General features: G+C 42.1%; 1 protein-coding gene across 1 annotated transcript in view; it reads left to right on the forward strand.

The window, feature by feature from the left end:
* Positions 1–21,238, forward strand: part of LOC129860366 (MAGUK p55 subfamily member 2-like) — a 104,172-nt gene that overhangs the window by 3,361 nt on the left and 79,573 nt on the right. The window contains exon 2 of the mRNA XM_055930711.1: positions 20,844–20,925. Coding sequence (XP_055786686.1) covers positions 20,895–20,925 — 31 coding nt within the window. The 5' untranslated portion in view covers positions 20,844–20,894. The remainder of the gene's footprint in view (positions 1–20,843; positions 20,926–21,238) is intronic.

Genomic DNA, 21,238 nt, shown 5'->3' on the forward strand with positions numbered 1-21,238 from the left:
ATGCCAGGGAGATATGTATACTGTAGCTAAGAAAACAATACAAAGTGTATGTTGTGTAGTAAGCTATTAGTACCCCATGTGCCTCTCTGATAAGCTACCAAGGAAAGGGCTGAAAATAGCCCATATTATTATATGTAGCCTTAGAAATAAGGTTAATGAAATCAATAACTTGCTAACTTCAGATACGTTCATATATTAGCCATTTCTGAGACTCACTTAGATAATTCATTTGATGATACATCCGTAGCAGTGCAAGGATATAACATCTATAGAAGAGACAGAAATGCTTATCGGGGAGGTGTTGCTGTATATATTCAGAGCCATTTCCCTGTAATACTTAGAGAAGATCTTATGACAAGTGTTATTGAAGTGTTGTGGTTGCAGGTTTACTTGGCACATCTAAATCCTTTTCTTTTGGGGTGTTGCTATAGGCCACCAAGTGCTGACAGTCAGTATCTAAATAATATGTGTGAAATGCTTGATAGTGTATGTCATGTAAACAGGGAGGTATACTTTCTTGGAGACCTGAATATTGACTGGTTTTCATCAAGCTGTCCGCTCAAGAGGAAGCTTCTCACTGTAACCAGTGCCTGTAATCTAGTTCAGGTTATTAATCAACCTACCAGCGTGTTTACAAACACGACAGGAACAAGATCATCCACATGAATCGATCACATTTTTACTAATGCTGTAGAACTTTGTTCTAACAGTGAGCAATTGTATTCATGCATAAAACAACAAATAATGAAAGAAAAGTATTGCAAGTTAGAATTTTGTAAAGTTAGTGTGAGAGAGGTGATTAAAAATTATTGTTATCGATCAATAATGACAAACCTCCTGGCATTGACAACTTAGATGGAAAGCTACTGAGGATGGTAGCTGACTCTGTAGACACTCCTGTCTGTCATATTTTTAATCTGAGCCTAGAGGAAAGTCTTTGTCCTCAGGCCTGGAGGGAAGCCAAAGTAATTCCGCTACCCAAGAGTGGTAAAGTGGCCTTTACTGGTTCTAACAGCAGACCTATAAGCTTGCTGCCAGCTCTTAGCAAACTGTTGGAAAAAATTGTGTTTGACCAAATACAATGCTATTTCTCTGTAAACAAATTAACAACAGACTTTCAGCCATGCTTATAGAGAAGGGCACTCAACATGTACTGCACTGACACAAATGACTGATGATTGGTTGAAAGAAATTGATAATAAGAAGATTGTGGGAGCTGTACTGTTAGATTTCAGTGCAGCCTTTGATATTATTGACCATAACCTGTTGTTGAAAAAACGTATGTGTTAACCTCTGCCATATCTTGGATTCAGAGCTATCAGAGCTAATAGAACGTAGAGGGTTTTCTTTAACTTTTTAGGGATAGGGGGCAGCATTTTCACTTTGTGAATAGCGTGCCCAAATTGAACTGCCTCCTACTCTGACCCAGATGCTAATATATGCATATTATTGTCACCATTGGATGGAAAACACTCTGAAGTTTATAAAACTGTTTGAATATTGTCTGTGAGTATAACAGAACTCATATGGCAGGCAAACTTCCAAACAGGAAGTGGAAATTCTGAGGCTGGTCGATATTCAACTCATCGCCTGTTCAAATCCCAGTAAGATATGCATTATTTGCACTTCCTACGCCTTCCACTAGATGTCAACAGTCTGTAGAACGTTGAATGAAGCTTATACTGTGATGTGGGGCCGGATGAGAGGGGAATGAGTCAGTGGTCTGGCAGATTGCCAGTTCCTGGTCACGCGCATTCCACATGAGATCGCCTTGCGTTCCATTACTTCTACAGATACGAAGGAATTCTCCGGTTGGAACGTTATTGGATATTTAAGATAACAACATCCTGAAGATTGATTCTCTACTTAGATTGACCAGTTTATTCGACCTGTAATATAACTTTTTGAAGTTTTCGTCCGAGTTCACCTGGACCTGCGCGAGTGTTTGGATATGTTTACTAAACGTGCTAGCAAAAGTAGCTACTTGGACATAAATACCGGACATTATCGAACAAAACAACAATTTATTGTGGAACTAGGATTCCTGGGAGTGCATTCTGATGAAGATCATCAAAGGTAAGGGAATATTTATGATGTAATTTCGTATTTCTGTTGACTCCAACATGGCGGAAAAAGTTTGTTATATCTGAGCGCCGTCTCAGATTATTGCATGGTGTGCTTTTTCCGTAAAGTTTTTTTGAAATCTGACACAGCGGTTGCATTAAGAACAAGTGTATCTTTAATTCTATGTAAAACATGTATCTTTCATCAAAGTTTATGATGAGTATTTCCCGTTATTTGATGTGGCTCTCTGCAATTTCTCCGGATATTTTGGAGGCATTTCTGAACATGGCGCCAATGTAAACTGAGATTTTTGGATATAAATATGCACATTATCGAACCAAACATACATGTATTGTGTAACATGATGTCCTATGAGTGTCATCTGATGAAGATCATCAAAGGTTAGTGATTAATTTTCTCTCTATTTCTGCTTTTTGTGACTCCTATCTTTGGCTGGGAAAATGGCTGTGTGTTTTTTGGACTTGGCGGTGATCTAACATAATAATATGTTGTGTTTTTGCTGTAAAGCATTTTTTAAATCGGACATGACGGGTAGATTAACAAGATGTTTATCTTTCATTTACTGTATTGGACTTGTTAATGTGTGAAAGTTACATATTTCAAAAAAATATTTTTGAATTTCCCGAGCTGCCTTTTCAGCGGAATGTTGTGGGGGGGTTCCGCTAGCGAAACGTGTGTCCTAGAAAGGTTAATGGAAGCTTCTCTAATATCAAACATGTAAAGTTTAGTGTACCGCAGGGCAGCTCTTTAGGCCCTCTATGCTTTTCTATTTTTACCAATGACCTGCCACTGGCATTAAACAAAGCATGTGTGTCCATGTATTCTGATGATTCAACCATATACGCATCAGCAACCACAGCTAATGAGGTCACTGAAACCCTTAACTAAGAGTTGAGGTCTGTTTTGGAATGGGTGGCCAGTAATAAACTGGTCCTGAACATCTCTAAAACTAAGAGCATTGTATTTGTTACAAATCATTCCTTAAAACCTGTTTGGGAAAGGCGTGCCGCTAGCGGGACACCTCGACAACATCCGGTGAAATGGCAGAGCGCCAAATTCAAATTAAATTACTAGAAATATTAAACTTTCATGAAATCACAAGTGCAATATATCAAAATAAAGCTTAACCTGTTGTTAATCCAGCCGCCATGTTAGATTACAAAAAGGCTTTACGGCGAAAGCAAACCATGCGATTATCTGAGGACAGCGCCCAGCACACAAATGCATAACAAATCATTTTCAACCAGGGAGTTGCAACACGAAAGTCAGAAATAGCAATATAATATATGCCTTACCTTTGAAGATCTTCTTCTGTTGGCACTCCAAAAGGTCCCAGTTACATTACAAATGGTTCTTTTGTTCGATAATGTCCTTCTTTATATCCATAAAAACTCAGTTTAGCTGGCGCGCTTCAGTCAATAATCCACTTAGTTTCCCTCCATCAAAATGCATACAAAATGAATCCCAAACGTTACTAATAAACTTTCCAAACAAGTCAAACAACGTTTATAATCAAACCTTAGGTATCCTAATACGCAAATAAATGATAACATTTAAGAAGGAGAATAGTATGTTCATTACCGAAGATAAATAAGAAAGAACGCGCTTTCCTCCACGCGCTTGGAAACACTACAGCCAAAAGAGGAGCCACCTAGAAAAACGACAATTTTTGGGTCATTTTTCCAAAAACCAGCCTGAAACTCTTTCTAAAGACTGTTGACATCAATTGGAAGCCCTAGGAGCTGCAATTTGGGAGGACTTGGGCTTATAATTATAGTACTAGCCATTGAAAACAGTGGTAAAGTGAATTTTCTTGTGGGGGTGGATGGTTTGTCCTCGGGGTTTCACCTGCCATATCAGTTCTGTTATACTCACAGGCATAATTTCAACAGTTTTAGAAACTTTAGTGTGTTTTCTATCTAAATCTACAAATTATATGCATATCCTAGCTTTTAGGCCTGAGTGACAGGCAGTTTACTTTGGGCACGCTTTTCATCCGGACGTGAAAATACTGCCCCCTATCCCAAAGAAGTTATTAAGTGCTAGACCTCAGCTGAATCTGGTAATGAATGGTGTGGCTGTTGAACAAGTTGAGGAGACTAAATTACTTGGTGTTACCTTAGATTGTAAACTGTCGTGGTCAAAACATATAGATTCAATGGTTGTAAAGATGGGGAGAGGTCTGGCCGTAATAAAGAGATGCTCTGCTTTTTTGAACCCACACTCCAAAAAGCAAGTTCTGCAGGCTCTAGTTTTGTCTATTTTTGATTATTGTCCAGTTGTGTGGTCCAGTGCTGCAAGGAAAGACCTAGTTAAGCTGCAGCTGGCCCAGAACAGAGCGGCACATTTAGCTCTTCATTGTAATCAGAGGGCTAATACGATGCATGCCAGTCTCTCTTGGCTAGGAGTTGAGGAGAGACTGACTGCATGACTTCTTCTTTTTATAAAAACATTCATATGTTGGAAATCCCAAATTGTTTACATAGTCAACTTCCACACAGCTCTGACACACACACTTATCCCACCAGACGTACCAGAGGGGTCTTTTCACAGTACCCAAATCCAGGACAAATTCAAGAAAGTGTACAGTATTATATAGAGCCCTTATTGCATTGAACTTCCTTCCATCTCATATTGCTCAAATATACTGTAAACCTGGTTTAAAAAACAGATAAAGCAACACTTCGTGGCACAATGCCTCTCCCCTATTGTACCTAGATAGTTTGTGTGTATACATTGATATGTAGGCTAAATCAAATCTTATCGGTCACATTCACATGTTTAGCAGATGTTAATGCGAGTGAAGCGAAATGCTTGTGCTTCTAGTTCCGACCGTGCAGTAATATCTAACAAGTAATCTAACAATTTCACAACAACTACGTTATACACAGTATTATATGTGTGCCTTTAATCTTTTTAATGTAGTTCTGTCCTTGAGCTGTTCTTGTCTATTGATGCTCTGTATTATGTCGTTCTGTATTATGTTTCATGTTTTGTGTGGAGCCCAGGAACAGTAGCTGCTGCTTTTGCAACAGCTAATGGGGATCCTAATAAAATACCAAAAATACCAAATACCTCTTTCTCTGGTATTCTCTCTGTCATTGGCGCTGCCATTTTCATGCTCTGGCGTGGACGACGGAGTGACAAGGTAGGCTTATGCTCCATCCTCAGCCTGATTTTCGATCCTCTTGTCTAAAAACTTTTATTCTGTCAAGATACAAGCAGCGAGCATTACAAGGACAGCTGGAGCACAAATGATTGGTAGGGCTAAGCATGAATAGTCATTGAAAATGGTGAAAAACATCTTCTACTACATTGCCATTAAAGTTAGATGAGAAAAGGATGGTTAATATAGCTATTATGTGATCAATTTTAGTCCGCTTAATATTGTAGTGCAAAATATTGTGATGTGGATAACATTAATATTGTAGGGCAAAATATTGTGGTTGCGGAGAACATTAATATTGTAGGGCAAAATATTGTGGTTGCGGATATGTCACGCTCTGACCTTAGATATCTCTGTTTTCTTTATATTTTGGTTAGGTCAGGGTGTGACGAGGGTGGGTATGCTAGTTTTTGTATTGTCTAGGGTTTTTGTATGTCTAGGGGTTTTGTAGGTCTAGGTATTTGTATGTCTATGGTGGCCTGATATGGTTCCCAATCAAAGGCAGCTGTTTATCGTTGTCTCTGATTGGGGATCATATTTAGGTAGCCATTTTCCCTTTTGTGTTCGTGGGTTCTTGTCTATGTGTAGTTGCCTGTTTCAGCACTCATTTGTATAGCTTCATGTGTCGTTTTGTTATTTTTGGTTAGTTTGATCAGTGTTCATTCTTAATATAATAAAGAATGTACGCATACCACGCTGCGCCTTGGTCCGATTCATACGACGAACGTGACAGGAGAACATTAATATTGTAGGGCTAAATATTGTGGTTGCGGATAACATTAATATTGTAGTTCATTTTCATACATTTAGAACCTATAGCATTATTCAAATCGATACAAACATGAAATTATGTCTGATAGTACATTTGTTGAAAGTAACGAGCATTACAAACCAGAAACATGGAGAAAAGACAGATATTGTACACTTCTCGCCAGCTGTTACTACCGCCCCAAGGCTGTGTTACTTCCGGCCCAAGGCTGTGTTACTCCCGCCCCGCTGACAGGTACAAAAATAATGTTGCGGTAGTTCTGTTTTCCTCTATTGAATTTAAACTAACTTACCCTAGAGTTGAAATTGCAGTTGCTAATGGTAGAGGACATATATATTATTTCTCTTGAAATATGGTATCTCTAGCCATCAGACCGGACCGCACAGCCGGATGTGGGAGGGGGTCATAGTAGGTTGAAGCATGGGGACGTGCTTTTCCGTTTCGGAAGGGCAGTGTAGCGATCCTTGCTTTCTGAGCCACGTTGCAATTCCCACCAAGTAGGTTAACCCAATCGGTGTGATGCGTAGAGTGCTTGGCTTTCATGCCAGCACCCTGGGTTTGCTTCTCTGCCCCACCGTTTGCTACGATATTAATGTTATCCTATGAAAACTAAAATTATATCATAACTGGGAATGATCATCATTATGGGATAGTAGACAGACATAGAATTTGTCCTCATGCCAGGCTTCAGGTGTAGAATGGTGCACTATAGGGAGAATGCTGCACTTTAGGTGATGGGCTGTACCTGTCCTTATGATACCTGGTGGATGGGACCATCAATGATGGGAACACTTGGTCATTCATTAGTCTCCATTTGAGAACTGGCAGCTGCAACATGATTTTTGGCAGGCTTGACAGATGTGTAATGCTGCAGGATCAGTGGTGAGCTCTACACAGGTGGCTGGTGACACCTTAATTGGGGAGGGCAGGCTCATAGTAATGACAGCAACGGAATCAATGGATTGCTATCAGTACATCAAACGCATGGTTTCCAATTTGGGGAGATTCTCAATTGGGGAAAAAGTCTGTCCTCTCCTCGACTCCTACGTCCTCCTCTCCTCCATGACCTGAAAACCGATAAATGGTCGCCATATGTAGGAGAGTGTCAATTTGCTAAAAGGTGACTCCAGTCACCCAAGTCATAGACTGTTCTCTCTGCTACCGCATGGCAAGCGGTACCGGAGCGCCAAGTCTATGACCAAAAGGCTCCTTAACAGCTTCTACCGCCAAGCCATAAGACTGCTGAACAATTAATCAAATGGCCACCTGGACATTTACATCAACACCCTCTTTGTTTTTACACTGCTGCTACTCGCTGTTTATTATCTACAGTTAAAGTCGGAAGTTTACATACACCTTAGCCAAATACATTTAAACTCAGTTTTTCACAATTCCTGACATTTAATCCTAGTAAAATTCCCTGTTTTAGGTCAGTTAGGATCACCACTTTATTTTAAGAAAGTGAAATGTCAGAATAATAGAATAATAGAATAATAATGATTTATTTCAGCTTTTATTTCTTTCATCACATTTCCAATGGGTCATAAGTTTACATCCACTCAATTAGTATTTGGTAGCATTGTCTTTAAATTGTTTAACTTGGGTCAAACGTTTCGGGTAGCCTTCCACAAGCTTCCCACAATAAGTTGGGTGAATTTTGGCCCGTTCCTCCTGACAGAGCTGGTGTAACTGAGTGAGATTTGTAGGCCTCCTTGCTCGCACACACTTTTTCAGTTCTGCCCACACATTTTCTATAGGATTGAGGTCAGGGCTTTGTGATGGCCACTCCAATACCTTGACTTTGTTGTCCTTAAGCCATTTTGCCACAACTTTGGAAGTATGCTTGGGGTCATTGTCCATTTGGAAGACCCATTTGTGACCAAGCTTTAACTTCCTGACTGATGTCTTAAGATGTATCCACATAATATATAGCTTCAATATATCCACATCATTTTCCCGCCTCATGATGCCATCTATTTTGTGAAGAGTACCAGTCCCTCCTGCAGCCACGACATCATCTTCTGGAATTTTCCAAGCTGTTTAAAGGCACGGTCAACTTAGTGTATGTAATCTTCTGACTCACTGGAATTATGATACAGTGAATTATAAGTGAAATAATCTGTCTGTAAACAATTGTTGGAAAAAATGACTTGGGTCATGCACAATGTAGATGTCCTAACCGACTTGCCAAAACTATAGTTTGTTAACAAGAAATTTGTGGAGTGGTTGAAAAATGAGTTTTAATGACTCCAACCTAAGTGTATGTAAACTTCCGACTTCAACCGTATGCTTAGTCACTTTACAAATTACCTCAATTTAACCTGTACCCCCGCACATTGACTCAATACTGGTACCCCCTGTATATAGCCTTGTTGTTGTTATTCAATTTTCTTGTCATTTCTTTTTCCTTAATAATTTTTTTTCACTTTAGTTTATTTTGTAAATAGATTCTTAACTCTATTTCTTGAACTACGTTGTTGTTTAAGGGCTTGTAAGTAAGCATTTCACAGTAAGGTTGTATTCGGCGCATGTGACGAATAAAATTGTATTTTCTTTGATGAAGGAAGGAAGGAAAGAGGAAGTAAGGAAACACCTCTAAGAGGAAGGAAGGACATATATCTGCCTAGGGCAGCCTCAAATCTCACAATTATAAGGTTATCATGGGGGTAGTGTAATCCGATCCTAGATCTGGTTATTGGTAATGTCGGTTAACCTAGAACGAAAATCTCACATTAATTATACCATTTATGTTGGTCTGTCCATGAAAGATTAGGTTATCGGCAAGTTCTTCCTTAAATACCAAGCCTGATTGTACCTTTATAAATATTAACAATATTTTCTTCTTATGTGGCTCCGTAGCTCCATATTCTTAACTTTGATTTCTCCTCTGGCTAGGCTAGGTAATTACTGTGGAATTGCAATCAGCTGTCAACAGAGAAAGCGCAGAGGTAGGGCCTTCATTGTTGGCACGATGAGTTGGCATGGAGATTAACCAGCGACGGCATACAGAGCCTCAGCATCTATTCTAGAGACACCCCTTTGCACTTCCCCCTAATATATCATACTGTATCGTACTGTACTGTTCCATCTGTAACATTTGGTCAGAAACTCCCATTGCATCCTCAGTCAAGAGGGATGTCAATGACATTGAACAAAGGCCAGTCATTATTCAGTCTTATTCAATCAGTAATTCCTTCCCCTCTGAAATAAAAGTATGACAAGGGGAACAGGGACCTTGACTGAATTACCGGCGGTGGAACCGCTTTAGAACATTCCCCCTGGGCGGTACAGTACAAGGCTGGTGTGTGTGTATGTGTGTGTGTGTGTGTGTGGCTAAAATGTTATTTTCCAGTTGAGTTTGGGCTATCACTGTCGATCTCAGGGCAGTTTAGGTAGCTAACGATAGTAACAGCTGTTAATGTAAATATACATGAGGTGAGAATGAAAACAGTGTTCTATATGCACATCTCAGTCAACCATGTAGCAGGTACTAGCTTCAAATGACATTTCAATTAGTTTGTTTCTCCACAAAAGTCATTTGGAGTAATTTTGGGCATTGTGTGACACAGAAGGTAGAGTTATAATAATGAATTAAGTTTGTTTTGGAGACATCGAGGTCACCCTTGATTTCACAGCTATTTATTACAGTTAGTAAAACATTTAATATGTTATTTCAAAGCTCCTTATAAATGTTCTGCGATTCTCTACATTTAGTTCTTCTTGGAGAAATCAGGCCCCGTCTTAGAGTAGGAATGCTGAGCTAGGGTCAGGTCCCTCCTGTCCATGTAGTCATATTCATTAGGTTCTAAAAGGCAAAACTGATCGTAGATCAGCAATCTTACTCCAAGACACTTAATGAATACAGACCCAGCCTCAGACCAAATGCACCATACGCTTGCCACTCAAATATTGCACCAGTGGACCTGAATATAAACTATATAAACTCTAGACAATCAGACTCAAACCCCTGAAGTTCATTCAAGCGCTTTGGTCAATGGAGTGAGACATACATCGACCCAGGTTCTGAAATCAAGTTAATCAGTCTTTCGGGTGAGAGAGCACATTCACACAGACATTTCTCACCCGTTGATTGAGAGCTTTCATCATAGACCTCTGAGTTGGCCTTTTAAACTGCCATTTAAGCCAAACCTTGTGATCCAGTTTGTGCATCTCACTGCGCTGTGATCGATTTCGCTGTGATTCGTTTGAGGCAATACTCTGGATTTCAATGGCGCTGTTCACATTCTCAGAATTGTTTTAATATGAAAACTCCAATACAGTAGCGGAGATACATTAAACTACACCATTTTATTTTTGAATTATTCCCAAGTTGAGTACAATTGCAATTCCCTTTCCCCTTATTAATTATTTAACACATTTTTCCTTGTTGCCATGGCAAAGCGGTGGAAAAAAACAAAAGAGGTCTTCGGGGTTGTCTTGGATACCAGCATTTCCCCCTGTAAAGTAATGATAGGGGGAGAGGAACCTGTGGAAGAGCAGGCAGGGTTATTTTTAGGTGTGATGCGAGTGTGTGTGTGTCTGTGTGTTTCTGTCAGAGTACGTGTGTCAGAGAGTCTGTGTGTGTGTAAGTCTTGGTATCACAGCTCGACGGTGGAAACTGCCTGGTGGGGGTATATAACAGCTGTGTGCCAGTGACAGACATTAAGAAAGTAGGGGCTGGCTCCTGGCCAAGATGTGTTGGTTGATGAAACTGCAATGGATCCAAGACACTTAAGCCAACCCAGGTTGGGTTGGCCTTGGTGGGGTAGTTCAAATTGCATTTCCACCTGCTTCAGAAATTAAAAAGGATGTCATGTTGCTAGGTAGCCAATATGTGACTGCAGCTGGCTTTGCTCATGTTGCTAGCTAGCTAGCAAGATGTTGAATAATTGAAATAACCATCACCATGTTGTAACTAAAATTACCCCATACTCCTGCCAGTGCCAGCCAGACTCACGTTAGCTAGCTAGCTAAATGGTTAGCGTCATTGCTAGCATCACAGGTTAGCTAGCTTAATTCCTACCTTGCTTGCCATGGTATTGGCTATTAGCTAGCTAGCTAACCAAGCAAACCAGATGACAGGTTTGATATGATGTAGCTAGCTCGCTCGCTTTCAATACAACCTGGCCAGCTAAAATTCCTGCTAGCACACGTTAGCTACTAGCTAGCTAGCTTGTTTCAACTCTGATTTGCTAGCTAACGTTGGGTAACTAGCATTCATGGGCTGACTGTTCTCATAAAAGTTTATTGTGTAGTGCAAAAATAAAGGAAGGATCCAGCTATAGTGGTAATTCGTGTCATGACGGACTACTGCAGTACTGCTTGGCCACGTGCTAGCTAACAGTAGGAAGCCCAGACGAGCTAGCTAAATAATGTGTCAGCATCCAGCAGTAGTCAGCTTGGTGGTTGCATAGTAAAGGTGTCACCAGCCCAAATTTTAATTGAGCTGACACCAGTTGTGAAACTGGGCTGCGCTGGCCCGTGTTTCCCTTGACCCAGCTCGCATTTGGCCCTAATTTTAAGTGACAGTGGAAACTGGGCTTTAGCTTAAGTATAACCCTATTAAAAATATATTTCAGAGACATGTAAAGGACTGTATAGCAATGCATAAATGCTACCCCAAGTGTTTCTCACTCCTCTTCTCTCTGAGATTGTGTTGACTAATCCTGTTGTCATCCGTCCCTCTGTTTGTGTGGCCCAGTGTCAGTGTTTCTTTCCACCACACCTCGGCTCTTGTCTTAGTTGGTTGGCTGGGTTGAGAGATGATGATTGTAGGCCTGTGCTGCGAGCGTGATGTCATAGCAGCTCTGGTATACACCGAGTGTACAAAACATTAGGAACATCTGCTCTTTCCATGACATAGACTGACCAAGTGAATCCAGGTCAAAGTTATGATCCGTTATTGATGTCACCGGTTAAATCCTCTTCAATCAGTGTAGATGAAGGGGAGGAGACAGGTTAAAGAATCATTTTGAAGCCTTGAGACAATTGAGACATGGGTTGTGTATGTGTGCCATTCAGAGGGTGAATGGGCAAGACAAAAGATGTAAGTGCCTTTGAACGGGATATGGTATTTGGTGCCAGCCACACTGGTTAATTAGAGTGTGTCAAGAACTGTAACACTGCTGGGTTTTTCACGCTCAACAGTTTCCAATGTGTTTCAATAATGGTCTACCACCCAAAAGACATCCAGCCAACTTGACACAACTGTGGGACGCATTGGCGTCAACATGGGCCAGCATCCCTGTGGAACGCTTTCGACACCTTGAAGAGTCCATGCCCTGACACATTTAGGCTGTTCTGAGGGAAAAAGTGGTCACAACTCAATATTAGAAAGGTGTTCCTAATGTTTTGTACCCTCAGTGTCGATGTGCACTCGGCTCAGTGGGACAGAGAACATATGTGTGTGTGTGTGTGTGTGTGTGTGTGTGTGTGTGTGGGTGAGTGAGTGAATGGGGCAAGAGTACACCTAAAGACAAAGAAGTTTAAATACCAAATAACAAGACCTAGCAGAAACATTGTGTTTTTATGTGAACGCTACAAACCCTGGTTGGTCTCTGTTGTAGAATCTAATGCTACTATTGTACGTTTATGAACCCACCCTTATTATTCAGTTTGAAAGTGTATTATAAATGCCTGATTGCACTTTCATCCATTTTCATAATAGGCTAAGAAAACAATATCATTTGATTTTGCCCCTGCACAAGAAATGCTCTGAAAAAAAGAGGGAGTGTTACGTCCATCCCACTCCCCCTCTCTTGCGCTCGAGGTCGCCAGGCTGCTCATCCTTACACACACCCGTCAACATCGTTACGCGCACCAGCGCTTCGTCAGACTCACCTGGACTCCATCACATCATTGATTGCCTCCCCTATGTTTGTCACTTCCTCAGTTTTATTCCCGTGTCTGCATTGATGTTGTTTGTTTTCTCTTTGTCCACACGCCGTTCTTGTTCAGTTTCATGTCTATTTATTATTAAATCCTCATCCTGTACTTGCTTCCCGTCTCCCAGCGTCTGTAGTTATGAAATCGTTTCAGGGAGAGTGCTGGAGAAGGAAAGCAGACAAATGCTGAGACCTCTCTCTCTCGCTCAAATCAAATCAAATGTTTTTTTTGTCACATACACATGTTTAGCAGATGTTATTGTGGGTGTAGCGAAATGCTTGTGTTTCTAGCTCCAACAGTGAGGTAATATCAAACAATTCACCACAATACACACAACCTAAAAGTAAAATAATGGAATTAAGGAACATATAAATATTAGGATCAGCAATGTTGGCGTGGCATAGACTAAATATAGTAGAATAGAATACAGTGTGTACATGAGATGAGTAAAGTCAAAATGTGTAAATACATTATTAAAGTGGCCAGTGATTTCAAGTCTATGTACTGTACAGTGAGCCCCATAATTCATTGGACAGTGACCATTTTTTTGTTATTTTGGTTCTGTACTCCAGCACTTTGAGTTTGAAAGGATACAATGACAATGAGAGTGAAGTGCAGACTGTCAGCTTTAATTTGAGGGTATTTTCATACCAATCGGATGAACCGTTTAGAAATGACAGCACCTTGTGTACATGGTCCCCCCATTTTAAGGTACTACAAGTATTTGTTGAATTGGCTTCACAGATGTGTGTCGTTAGGCAGGTCTATTCATTTGTGTCGTTAGTGAATGCAGGAGAGCTGTTGATGAATAGTATTGATTTCAGACTTTGCTATTGCCTTTGAAGGTTGTTGTTGGGGTGTGACAACACGAGGAAGACAGCAGTGTCGATGCAAATGAAGCTGGCCGTAATGAAAATCAATCAATCAGGAACATTGCAAAAACCCTGGGCATGCCCAAGTCAACAGCTTGGTTCATCATTAACAAGACAAAAACAACATGTGAACTCAATTATGTCAAAAGACCCAGTAGACTGAGGAAGACCACTGTAGTGGATGACCGGAGAATACTCTCTATGATGAAGAAAACCCCCCTGACAACAGCCCAACTGATCAAAAACACTCTCCTGGATGCAGGTGTATATGTGTCAAAGTCTACCATATGTAGAAGACTACACCAGCAGGACTACAGAGGGTACACTACAAGATGCAAACCACTGATAAGCCTGAAGAACAGAAAGGCAAGATTACAGTTTGCTAAAAAGCACCTAAAAGAGCCCCAAGAGTTCTGGAAAAAAGTATTGTGGACAGATGAGACAAAGATTAACATGTACCAGAGTGATGGAAAGAGGAAAGTGTGGAAAAAAAAGACATGCCCATGATCCAAAGCATACCACCTCATCCGTGAAACATGGTGTAGTAGGTGTTATGGCTTGGGCCTGTATGGCTGTCAGTGGAACAGGCTCACTTGTCTTCATCGATGATGTCTACAGAAATATTTTATCTGCTCAGATATAACTAAATGCCTCCAAACTCATTGGACGGCACTTCATCATGCAACAAGACAATGACCCTAAACATACTGCTAGAGCAACGAAGGGGTTTTTGATGGCCAGAAAGTGGAAAATCCTTGACTGGCTGAGTCAATCACCAGATCTGAATCCAATTGAACATGCATTTTACATGCTGAAGAGGAGACTGAAGGCAATAAGTCCCCGAAACAAGCAGGAACTGAAGATGGCTGCAGTACAGGCCTGGCAGAGCATCACCAGGGAAGATACCCAGCGTCTGGTGATGTCGATGCATCGCAGACTTCAAGCAGTCATTGCATGCAAAGGATATGCAAATATTAACAATGATTACTTTATTCTACATTATGTTAAACTGTCCAATGTTTTTTGATGCCCGAAAATAGGGGGGACTATGTACAAAATCTTCTATAATTTATAAACGGTTAATCCGATATGTATGAAAATACCCTCAAATTAAAGCTGGCAGTCTGCACTTCACCCTCATTGTCATTGTATCCTTTCAAACTCAAAGTGCTAGAGTACAGAACCAAAATAACACAAAAATGGTCACTGTCCAATGAATTATGGTGCTCACTGTATTGTGGGCAGAAGCCTCTAAGGTGCAGGGTTACGTAACTGGATGGAAGCTGCGTAGTGATGGCTATTTAACATTCTGATGGCCTTGAGATAGAAGCTGTTTTTCAGTCTCTCGGTCCCAGCTTTGATGCACCTGTACTGACCTCGCCTTCTGGATGAAAGAGGGGTGAACGGGCAGTGGCTGGAGAGGTTGTTGTCCTTGATGATCTTCCTGTGACATCGGGTGCTGTAGGTGTCATGGAGGGCAGGTAGTTTGCCCCTGATGATGCGTTGTGCAGACCGCACCACCCTCTGGAGAGACCTGCGGTTGCGGTACCAGTCTGTGATACAGCCCGACAGGATGCTCTCCATTCTGCATCTGTAAAAGTTCGTGAGGGTTTTAGGTGCCAGCATTTCTTCGGTCCTCCTGAGATTGAAGAGGCACTGTTGTGCCTTCTTCACCACACTGTATGTGTGGGTGGACCATTTCAGATCATCAATGATGTGTACGCCGAGGAACTTGAGCTTTCCACTTACTCCACTACTGTCCCGTCGATGTGGATAGGGGCGTGCTCCCTCTGCTGTTTCCTGAAGTCCACGATCAGCTCCTTTGTTTTGTTGACATTGAGTGAGAGGTTATTTTCTTGGCACAACACTCCCAGGGCCCTCACCTCCTCTCTGTGGGCTGTCTCGTCATTGTTGGTAATCAGGCCCACTACTGTTGTGTTTCCTGCAAACTTAAAGATTGTGTGGAGGCGTGCATGGCCATGCAGTCGTGGGTAAACAGGGAGTACAGGAGGGGGCTGAGCACGCACCCTTATGGTTCCCCTGTGTTGAGGATCAGTGAAGTGGAGGTGTTGTTTCCAATCTTCACCACCTGGGGGCGGCCCATCATGAAGTCCAGGACCCAGTTGCACAGGGCGGTGTTCAGACCAAGGAACCCGAGCTTAATGATGAGCTTGGAGGGTACTATGGTGTTGAATGCTGAGCTATAGTCAATGAACAGCATTCTTACATAGGTATTCCTCTTGTCCAGATGGGATAGGGCAGTGTGCAGTGCGATAGCGATTGCATCGTCTTTGGATTTATTGGGGCGGTAAGCAAATTGGAGTGGGTCTAGGGTATCAGGTAAGGTGGAGGTGATATGATCCTTAACTAGCCTCTCAAAGCACTTCAAGATGACAGAAGGGAGCACTACGGGGTGATAGTCATTTAGTTCAGTTACCTTTGCTTTCTTGGGTACAGGAACAATGGTGGACATCTTGAAGCATGTGGGGACAGCAGACTGGGATAGGGAGAGATTTAATATGTCCGTAAACACCCTCTCTCCCCTCCCTCCATCAACCTAGCTTATGCATGGCCAAGGCGCCCCGCAATCCGCTTGACTCCTTAGCTGCTACGCCCTGGAGCTCTGCTACCCGACCTGAGCCCAACGGGGTCCGACATTATACATTGGATTAGTGCCGGGCAGTGCCTTTTTTTCCATCAATAACTAGGATATGGGCAGTGCTCGGGTATTACTAAATTGGCAACTAACATTTTGAAGCTGAGACATTGGCTCGTGATCTGCCGCTCAGTGCAGTCATATAAGATCATAACACGGTGTCAGAAGTGCTTCAACCTCATCAAATATGATGGAAAATAATCATGCTCCTTGAATTTTGCCGTAGTTTAGAGTGACGATAAGTAGTAGCTAACTGCTCTCTCATGTCTCTTCATTAAGCAGAGCAGCCCAAGCGGAGCCGTTGCTATGGATACTCAAAGACTCAAGAGCCGCCATGGGCGGAGCTCATGCAGAACAAGCTGTGCACAGGGAGCGAGTGACAGACAGAGAGGTGCAGCTAATGGATTTACTAACCGAGAAAGTTATTTCTGGTTTCGGGCAGACCTGGGCCGGGCCTGAGTAGGACGTAGGCTGCAAATTAATGCCTTGCAGGGCTCTACCACGCGCCTGCTCCCAGCATACTTTCAACAAGCTCTGTCATTTGTCTGTGTGTTTGTGTGTACAGGGCCTTCAGAAAGTACTCATACCATTTAACTTATTCCACATTTTGATGTGTTACAGCTTGAATTCAAAATGGATTAAAATATTTTTTTTCTCTCCCATCTACACACAGTACCACATTATGAAAAAGTCAAAACATGTTTTTATAAATGTCTGCAAATGTATAGAAAATTAAATATCAAATTTACATAAGTATTCATACCCCTGAGTTAATACATGTTATAATCACCTTTTGCAGCAATTACAGCTGTGAGTCTTTTTAGGTAAGTCTCTAAGAGCTTTACACACCTGGATGGTACAATACAAGCAGATTTAAGTCAAAACTGTAACTCGGCCACTCAGAAACATTCGATGTCTTCTCGGTAAGTAACTCGTGTGTAGATTTGGCCTTGTGTTTTACATCATTGTCCTGCTAAAAGGTGAATTCATCTTCCAGTGTCTGGCGAAAAGCAGACTGAACCAGATTTTCCTTTAGAATTGTACAAGTGCTTAGCTCCGTTACGTTTCTTTTTTATCCTGAAAAACTCCCCGGTCCATAACGACTACAAGTATAGCCATAACATGATGCAGCCAGCACTATATGCTTGAGAATATGGAGAGCTGTACTCAGTCATGTGTTGTATTGGATTTGCCACAAACATAACACTGTATTCAGGGCAAGAAGTGAATTGCTTTGACACATTTTTTGCAGTATTACTTTAGTGCCTTGTTGCAAACAAGATGCATGTTTTGGAATATTTTATTTCTGTACAGGCTTCCTTCTTTTCACTCAGTCAACTAGGTTAGTATTGTGGAGTAACTACACTTTTGTTGGTCCATCCTCAGTTTTCTCCTATCACCGACATTAAACTCTGTAAATCAAATCAAATCAAATGTATTTATATAGCCCTTCTTACATCAGCTGATATCTCAAAGTTCTGTACAGAAACCCAGCCTAAAACCCCAAACAGCAAACAATGCAGGTGTAGAAGCACGGTGGCTAGGAAAAACGCCCTAGAAAGGCCAAAACCTAGGAAGAAACCTAGAGAGGAACCAGGCTATGAGGGGTGGACAGTCCTCTTCTGGCTGTGCCGGGTCAAGATTATAACAGAACATGGCCAAGATGTTCAAATGTTCATAAATGACCAGCATGGTCAAATAATAATAATCACAGTAGTTGTCGAGGGTGCAGCAAGTCAGCACCTCAGGAGTAAATGTCAGTTGGCTTTTCATAGCCGATCATTAAGAGTATCTGTACCGCTCCTGCTGTCTCTAGAGAGTTGAAAACAGCAGGTCTGGGACAGGTAGCACGTCCGGTGAACAGGTCAGGGTTCCATAGCCGCAGGCAGAACAGTTGAAACTGGAGCAGCAGCACAGTCAGGTGGACTGGGGACAGCAAAGAGTCATCATGCCAGGTAGTCCTGAGGCATGGTCCTAGGGCTCAGGTCCTCCGAGAGAGAGAAAGAAAGAGAGAAAGAGAGAATTAGAGAGAGCATGCTTAAATTCACATAGGACACCGGATAAGACAGGACTCCGGATATAACAAACTGACCATAGCCCGCCAACGCATAAACTACTGCAGCATAAATACTAGAGGCTGAGACAGGAGGGGTCAGGAGACACTGTGGCCCCATCCGATGATACCCCCGGACAGGGCCAAACAGGAAAGATATAACCCCACCCACTTTGCCAAAGCACAGCCCCCACACCACTAGAGGGATACCTTCAACCACCAACTTACCATCCTGAGACAAGGCCGAGTATAGCCCACTAAGATCTCCGCCACGGCACAACCCAAGGGGGGGCGCCAACCCAGACAGGAAGATCACGTCAGTGACTCAACCCACTCAAGTGACGCACCCCTGTCCTAGGGACGGCATGAAAGAGCACCAGTAAGCCAGTGACTCAGCACCTGTAATAGGGTTAGAGGCAGATAATCGCAGTGGAGAGAGGGGAACCGGCCAGGCAGAGACAGCAAGGGTGTTTCGTTGCTCCAGAGCCTTTCCGTTCACCTTCACACTCCTGTGCCAGACTACACTCAATCATATGACCCACTGAAGAGATGAGTCTTCAGTAAAGACTTAAAGGTTGAGACAGAGTCTGCGTCTCTCACATGGGTAGGCAGACCATTCCATAAAAATGGAGCTCTATAGGAGAAAGCCCTGCCTCCAGCTGTTTGCTTAGAAATTCTAGGGACAATTAGGAGGCCTGCGTCTTGTGACCGTAGCGTACGTGTAGGTATTTACGACAGGACCAAATCGGAAAGATAGGTAGGAACAAGCCCATGTAATGCTATGTAGGTTAGCAGTAAAACCTTGAAATCAGCCCTTGCCTTAACAGGAAGCCAGTGTAGGGAGGCTAGCACTGGAGTAATATGATCACATTTTTGGGTTCTAGTCAGGATTCTAGCAGCCGTATTTAGCACTAACTGAAGTTTTTTTAGTGCTTTATCGGGGTAGCCGGAAAGTAGAGCATTGCAGTAATCTAATCTAGAAGTAACAAAACATGGATTCATTTTTTTGCATCATTTTTGGACAGAACGTTTCTGATTTTTGCAATGTTACGTAGATGGAAAAAGCTGTCCTTGAAACAGTCTTGATATGTTCGTCAAAAGAGAGATCAGGGTCCAGAGTAATGCCGAGGTCCTTCACAGTTTTATTTGAGACGACTTTACAACCATCAAGATTAATTGTCAGATTCAACAGAAGATCTCTTTGTTTCTTGGGACCTAGAACAAGCATCTCAGTTTTGTCCGAGTTTAAAAGTAGAAAGTTTGCAGCCATCCACTTCCTTATGTCTGAAACACAGGCTTCTAGCGAGAGCAGTTTTGGGGCTTTACCATGTTTCATTGAAATGTACAGCTGTGTGTCATCCGCATAGCAGTGAAAGTTAACATTATGTTTTCGAATGACATCCCCAAGAGGTAAAATATATAGTGAAAACAATAGTGGTTCCACAACGGAACCTTGATGAACACCGAAATGTACAGTTGATTTGTCAGAGGACAAACCATTCACAGAGACAAACTGATATCTTTCCGACAGATAAGATCTAAACCAGGCCAGAACTTGTCCGTGTAGACCAATTTGGGTTTCCAATCTCTCCAAAAGAATGTGGTGATCGATGGTATCAAAGGCAGCACTAAGGTCTAGGAGCACGAGGACAGATGCAGAGCCTCGGTCTGATGCCATTAAAAGGTCATTTACCACCTTCACAAGTGCAGTCTCAGTGCTATGATTGGGTCTAAAACCAGACTGAAGCATTTCGTATATATTGTTTGTCTTCAGGAAGGCAGTGAGTTGCTGTTCAACAGATTTTTCATTTTTTTTTGAGAGGAATGGAAGATTCGATATAGGCCGATAGTTTTAAAAGCACTGTAGGCCTCATGGTGAAATCCCTGAGCAGTTTCCTTCCTCTCTGGCAACTGAGTTAGGAAGGAGGCCTGTATCTTTGTAGTGACTGCGTGTAATGATACACCATTCAAAGTGTAATTAATAACTTCACCATGCTCTAAGGGATATTCAATATCTGCTTTTTAGTAATTTAGCAGACACTTTTATCCACTTACAGGAAGGGGGGGGGGGCGTAGGAGACTGGGCATGTGTGGGCATGGAAACTCTATTTGGTCTGGGTGGGCACTGGGCACAAATAACATGTGAGAGAAACTGCCTCAGTCTCCCTCCCCCTTGTGAGCTCCCACCCACCCTCACTTCCTTTTTTCTTTCCTCTCCTTCTCTCTTTCTTCCTTTCCCTCTTTTCAGCTCGTGTTTGGTGTTTTAGGGCGATTGTATTGATAACAGGTCAATAATTCACGGCTGTTACGTTCACATGTACTTCTCCTTCTTTCCTCCCCTCACATTCTCTCTCCAGTTGACCTAACAAGATTCGGAGAAGAGGATTTGGGAGTACCAGATTTCCAAAATGCCTGTGGCATCAGCCAACTCAGAGTCTGGTAAGTGGCTTGGCCTCATCGTGACAGAGCGCTAGAGAGAGACAGAGAGAGCGAGAGAGAGAGGGGTGAGAAAGGTATGTGTACGTGTGTGGCTCCATGCTTAAGCGACACTTAGGGACTCCTTTTCTTATGAACTTAGTCGGGGTCTCAGCTTACTGTTGAGAGTTAGAATAGTAGAATACACAAGTTGCAATGTGAAATTTGGTTGTGTATCATCAGTTTGTCTCTTGTTCTGACAGTCAATTAGCCATTACATTACAGCAAAAAATGTTGATTGAAAAGTTAGTCCATTGATTTTCACTTTCACTCAGAT

This window comes from Salvelinus fontinalis, chromosome 8 (genome assembly GCF_029448725.1).
Source record: "Salvelinus fontinalis isolate EN_2023a chromosome 8, ASM2944872v1, whole genome shotgun sequence".
Lineage (NCBI taxonomy): Eukaryota > Metazoa > Chordata > Actinopteri > Salmoniformes > Salmonidae > Salvelinus > Salvelinus fontinalis.